The 6,943-nt window shown below is 29.7% G+C and overlaps 1 protein-coding gene across 1 annotated transcript; it reads right to left on the reverse strand.

Moving 5' to 3' along the window:
• Positions 1-2,225: 2,225 nt before the first annotated feature.
• On the reverse strand, positions 2,226-6,107 carry LOC106476985 (probable ATP-dependent RNA helicase DDX10; the record flags this gene model as incomplete). The annotated part of the gene is made up of 3 exons (XM_013937598.2): positions 5,922-6,107; positions 3,439-3,499; positions 2,226-2,356 (listed from the first exon to the last, which is right to left on the reverse strand). Coding segments are annotated over exons 1-3 (372 nt in total), but the record flags the coding sequence as incomplete, so codon positions are not given.
• Positions 6,108-6,943: the final 836 nt, after the last annotated feature.

A 6,943-nucleotide genomic window follows, 5' to 3' on the forward strand; every position in this document is an offset into this window, starting at 1 on the left:
AATAATTTATTATCTATGAGCTCTATTTACATCAAGTAGTGTCACCTACAATAATTTATCATCTATGAGCTCGAATTACATCAAGTAGTGTCACCTACAATAATTTATTATCTATGAGCTCTATTTACATCAAGTAGTGTCACCTACAATAATTTATCATCTATGAGCTCTAATTACATCAAGTAGTGTCACCCACAATAATTTATTATCTATGAGCTCTATTTACATCAAGTAGTGTCACTTACAATAATTTATCTGTGAGCTCTAATTACATCAAGTAGTGTCACCTGCAATAATTTATCATCTATGAGCTCTAATTACATCAAGTAGTGTCACCCACAATAATTTATTATCTGTGAGCTCTAATTACATCAAGTAGTGTCACCTACAATAATTTATCATCTATGAGCTCTAATTACATCAAGTAGTGTCACCTACAATAATTTATTATCTATGAGCTCTAATTACATCAAGTAGTGTCACCTACAATAATTTATTATCTATGAGCTCTAATTACATCAAGTAGTGTCACCTACAATAATTTATCATCTATGAGCTCTAATTACATCAAGTAGTGTCACCCACAATAATTTATTATCTATGAGCTCTATTTACATCAAGTAGTGTCACCCACAATAATTTATTATCTATGAGCTCTATTTACATCAAGTAGTGTCACCGACAATAATTTATCATCTATGAGCTCTATTTACATCAAGTAGTGTCACCCACAATAATTTATTATCTATGAGCTCTATTTACATCAAGTAGTGTCATCTACAATAATTTATTATCTATGAGCTCTAATTGTAGGTGACACTACTTGATGTAATGACACTACTTGATGTAAATAGAGCTCATAGATAATAAATTATTGTGGGTGACACTACTTGATGTAATTAGAGCTCATAGATGATAAATTACTTCATGTAAATAAAATTATTGTGGGTGACACTATAGAGCTCATAGATAATTGACACTACTTGATATAAACCTACAGAGCTCATAGATGATAAATTATTGTTGATGTAAATAAATTATTGTGGGTGACACTAACACTACTTGATGTAAATAGAGCTCATAGATAATCACCTACAATAATTTATTATCTATGAGCTCTAATTACATCAAGTCGTGTCACCTACAATAATTTATCTATGAATTCTAATTACATCAAGTAGTGTCACCTACAATAATTTATCATCTATGAGCTCTAATTACATCAAGTAGTGTCACCTACAATAATTTATCATCTATGAGCTCTAATTACATCACGTAGTGTTACCTACAATAATTTATTATCTATGAGCACTGATTACATCATGTAGTGTCACCTAAAATAATTTATTATCTATGAGCTCTGATTATAATAATTAAATCAGTCACTAGAATTGGATGTCCCAAAACTATTATAATTTTTCTGGCTTTCTAAATAAGTTATAAATAGGATAAAAAATTCATTAAGAACTTTAAAAACCAGAATATCACTTTCTACTATCACTTTCCAGCAGAAAAAGTAACAGATAAGTTGTAAAAATTTATATAGAAGAGATCCTGTTCTTTCTATTGGTTATAAATCTATCATAAATAAATATTCAAATTATAAATTATGCACTGAAACCAAGTTTATTGATACAGATTGTTAATAAAGTTGTTTAAATTTTGAATAAAACCCTGTAAAAGGTCATCACGTACACACACTGATACAGCTACGCTTATAAGTTAATCGGTTAGTGCCAAGACTCATGAAAACAATCAACTAATCAAAATTAGAGTTTTCAATGATTATTATTTTTTATTATTCCAACTATCTACATAATTGAAATACTAGCAGTATGTTTGTTCATTGTTAAGCACGAAGCTACATAATGTACTGTACCAACTATGGGTACTGAAACCCAATTTATAGCAACAGAATCATTTTACAAGATATGAAGTTCATACAAACAGTCTCATCATGTAATGAACTGGTTTAAACATACATAATACTGCAAGAAGTCAGCCACATATATACACATCACTTTGAATACAAAATTACTGTTTAAAATATACAATTAAATCGTTTTCACTAACTCCACCATTTCATAGCAGGCAACTTTCTGAAATATAGGAAAACTATAGGAATATCTGAATTTATAGGAACATAACTTCTCGCAGTATTTACTGTGAATGCTATTTTAATAATTATAAATATTCTAAGTCCTTAATTTGAAGACAATACTTACCGGAATGAGAAATGCAAGGGTTTTACCAGATCCTGTCTTGGCTGCTCCCAATATATCCAACCCCCTCAGTGCAAGCCCTACAGATTCTTTCTGAATTTCTGTTGGTTCGAAATATCCCCCATCCTTAAGTCCTGAAACAGCAAAGTATTTAGCTACATCAAATATTACTATTGTAGGCAAACTAAAGTTATACACTTTATTATTTTAAACACATACAGTACAAGTTAAAACATTTCTGACATAAATGAAGATTACTAAAAGAATGTAAAAGTTTCTTCAATTAATATGTTTCATCTGTATTTTATTAGTATGTATGTGTGCGTGTGTATATTTTAATTAACATTATTATTCAAGTGCATCTTTTCATATTACACTACCTGTACAGAACAGAACTATATATTAAAAACCAGACAAAATTCTTAACATACATCCAGAAATATTATTTTTGACATTTTAATATTTACTTTCATTTCAAGAATATCAATAACATAATCTGAAAATCCAACAATTTAATAACTGCATGTGCTAAAAGTAGTTTAATCAAAAATAACAACAACAATGGTAAGAATGAAATATTTGTGTATCACATGTTTAGGATCCATCATTAGTAATCTGTAAGAAATAGTAAATGCTTACATAACTTTTATAAATCAACAAACACAAGTACAAAATTAGAACAGAATTAAATGAAGAAGAAGACTGTCAACTGTTATGTATTCTTTGATTAACAATGTTTCTTTTATTAAAAATTCAGAGTCACTTCTAACAGTAGTTAAAATCTGGTAAATGTCCACACTGAGAAGGGGTATAGGTTGCCAAATTACTTATCTGTTACCTGTGCTATTACGAACCATCTATTAAACTTACTTTTTCTTCTCATCATCCTCTCATTTTTTATTAATATCTTTTAAGCACTTTATATTTTGTCTCTTAATAAATTAATAAGTAAATAAAAATCATTGAAAATATTGCAAAATTCTAAATCTCCTTTTTCACACATAGACCATAAAACAGTGGATTGTACTTCAGTATAAAGACAATACTTGAACTGTACAACCAATACTTGATTTCACAAACTGTACACTAGCTTGTGATATTCACCTAACTTGTTATAAATCTATGTACTAGGACAAAAATAATTTTTTACATACATAGTTACAAGTTCTTGTATTCATTTAGTACAATTCTTCATTGATTACGATAAATACCTTACCTAGCTTTGTCCTTTGAGACAATGGGAAATCTGTAAAGTTTCTCACTGCAGTAGAGTCGATCTTCACCATGATAAAAAAAATACTTGTATTAGTTTTATTATAAAAATACATGTTTGTTTCTGTATAATATGTATAACATTATCTTCACCATGATAAAAAAAATACTTGTATTAGTTTTATTATAAAAATACATGTTTGTTTCTGTATAAAAATTAATGAATTGTAACAATATGCAATTATAATCATAATTTTGAAACTGTAGACATAAAAGTTTAAATTTTACTGTACAATACTGTCAGTTTATAACCAGTCCTCTTGTTTAAATTTTAACAGGTATTATCTCATCACAAAAGCAATCAGTGGAACTATGGGTGAATATTTAGCACTTATATACTTGGTTCACAGCAAAGTCTCAATATTTCAATAATGTTGTTCTGCCATGGGAAAACTTGTAGCTGTAGAAATTTGTCATAACTTGTCTTAGAAAGTATATGTTTAATACATTTGGGGGGGGGATACAGAATCACTTGGTGTACAGTGTCTGTTGAATATATTCATTACTTATATATGTTTAATAGATTGGGGGATACAGAATCACTTGGTATACAGTGTCTGTTGAATATATTCATTAGTTATATATGTTTAATACATTGGGTGATACAGAATCACTTGGTGTACAGTGTCTGTTGAATATATTCATTAGTTATATATGATTACTACATTGGGTGATACAGAATCACTTGGTATACAGTGTCTGTTGAATATATTCATTAGTTATATATGTTTAATACATTGGGGGATACAGAATCACTTGGTATACAGTGTCTGTTGAATATATTCATTACTTATATATGTTTAATACATTGGGGGATACAGAATCACTTGGTGTACAGTGTCTGTTGAATATATTCATTACTTATATATGTTTAATACATTGGGGGATACAGAAATACTTGGTTCACAGTGTCTGTTGAATATATTCATTAGTTATATGTGTTTAATAGATTGGGGATAGAGATCAATTGATTTACAGAGTCTATTGAATTTATTCATTACTGGTACAATCAGGGGATACAGAATGGGGCATATCTCATAGTAACATTAACAACAACAAGGACTGGAAGTTGGTGAAAACCTACAAGCCGAAAGTTCTTGAGCTTGAAACCAAAACTTGTCATCAATGGTAGTTTTCATGAAAAAAGGATGGCAAAAGAAACTAAAATCACAGTAATTACATTCAATATCTAAAATAAATAATGTTCACTATTTCTTATATTTAAAAATACTTGTGTTAGAAATGACCTTTCCATATTTCTGTTCATAGAAAACAAAATCCTTCATTTATCCCTTTTTTGCTCTGTTACAAAATAATTTAAAACTTGAAAACATTTTTAACCGTGTACTTCACAATACCAAGTTTTAAAAAGATATCTTTCAAGATGTAATGTAAAATATGTAGGTATAATAGGTTTACTTTTAGGTCTTTGGCTGGATAGCTTAAACATGGCCTTGAAAGCCAATTACAGTGACAGTGTGAAAAGTTTCAAGATTCTTGAGGTCGGCATGACATTACAGTCATGTAATTTTGCTTGGTAACACATTGCCATCTTAACAAAAGGGCAAACAATAGCGAAGTAAGTACAGCTGCGTGTACACAATTTATGTTAGTCTGTCTTATGCATGCGTTACTGCTGAAGCTGCTGAGCAAATTATTCAATTATTGTTTGATAGTCAAATTATCAATTGAAATGTATTACTAATATGTGGAGAAATTGTCAGTTGATAGCTCTCAACTACAACAATCTTCTCTCCTTTTCTGTAGCTGGACTGGGTATCAAATAGAAAGAGTTCAGGTCTTCTTTAATTTCAATACACAACAACTCTTCACTATATTTGAAACAATAAAAGTTCTTCACAGAAGGCAAGTGTACAGATTGAACAAACTTTCCCATTTATTGTGCTATACGTTTGCCCCTTTGCTTCGTTTGCTATGTGCACATTGCATTGTTAGAGGGCATAGTTCGCAGACGTCCAACCTCAAGAATGTGTGATTTACAACTGGCCGCAAAGTTCCTTGCAAAAACTTGTGAGAATGAAACTTGATGAATCAGGCAATGGAATGTAACAAAAGACACCAGATTCATCATACAAGATGATAAACATTGGCAGTAGTTTTACATAAGAGTAGCTCAGAATTTGAAGCATAATTCTTAGAATCTTACAAAGTATGATAAACCTTAGTATTAGTAATATCAAGCTATTCTAATTTTATTAATGATAGCAACAATTACTACTAGTCTTAAAAATGTCCAACATTTTGCATAATAAAAAAATATCCGCTATACTGCAAAGGATATATATATACGATTAGAGTACATGCTTCAGCTTACATATTTAAAAGTCTAATAGTAACAGTATTATTAGTAGAAGTTTAGGCTTAATCTCGGGAAAACTAAATCCAACTTGAAGTTCGCAACTTTACCTTTTCGTACTTCGAAACAAGTTTCTGAATTTCAGAATTTTGTATTTCTCGGCGTTTCTGCTTCTTTCTATAAAGTTTTATAGACTGATTCTTATTCAAACGTGTTCGACTGTTATTTTGAGCGGGTCCTTCGAATTTTTGTTTTACATTCGATACACCGCGATTCATGGTGGTGGCCATGTGAGTTTATTCCCAGTTCGTTGGAATTACAATTCTGAATCTTCTAATCTACAACACACAAAATCAAACAATTATTTTTCAAATTAGAATAATTATTTGATTTTTAAAAACTTCCAAAAAGACTATTAAAGCATTTGAAAAGGTAATTTATAGCAAAATAAATATATAAACAAAATACTACTTGTTAATAACAATAATGACATTAAGTTAAATTAAAACTGATAGATTATAAATGTTAGATTAATTAAATTGTTTAAATATTTAAAACCTAACAATAAACTAATACGTGAATATATGGATAATTAAAATGGCATAATATTTTCCTAGTATAGAATAATTGCAGTATGAATTTTAGATTGTTATTAGTTTTTGTTATTTTAAAGATAATAAGAAGTGATAATAGTGTATAAACAGTGCATTGGCCAATGATCATTTTCGCTAGTAGAATAAGTGACTATGCAAATTGGCTTAGTTTTCGAAATACGTTTTCTCGGGGGGTCATTAGTTTTTGTTTCTTTGTAGTTTATCTACAAAACTAAATAATGGGCTGTATGTGCTCTGATCACCACGGGTATCGAAACCAGATTTCTAGTGTTGTAAGTCCGCAGACATGCGGCTGTACCACTTTGTGAGGGGGGGAGTTCAGTGGTAAGTTTACAGACTTACAGCGCTAAAATCCGGGCTTTATTTTCGTTAAATCACTACGGAAGATATATTAATTTATTTAGTTTGTTCAAAACAAGCGCTACGGAAGATATATTAATTTATTTGGTTTGTTCAGAACAAGCACTACGGAAAATAGATTAATTTATTTAGTTGTTACGTGTCCGTTCGTTAATTAA

This window comes from Limulus polyphemus, unplaced genomic scaffold, assembly GCF_000517525.1.
Source record: "Limulus polyphemus unplaced genomic scaffold, Limulus_polyphemus-2.1.2 Scaffold12417, whole genome shotgun sequence".
Taxonomy (NCBI): Eukaryota; Metazoa; Arthropoda; class Merostomata; order Xiphosura; family Limulidae; genus Limulus; species Limulus polyphemus.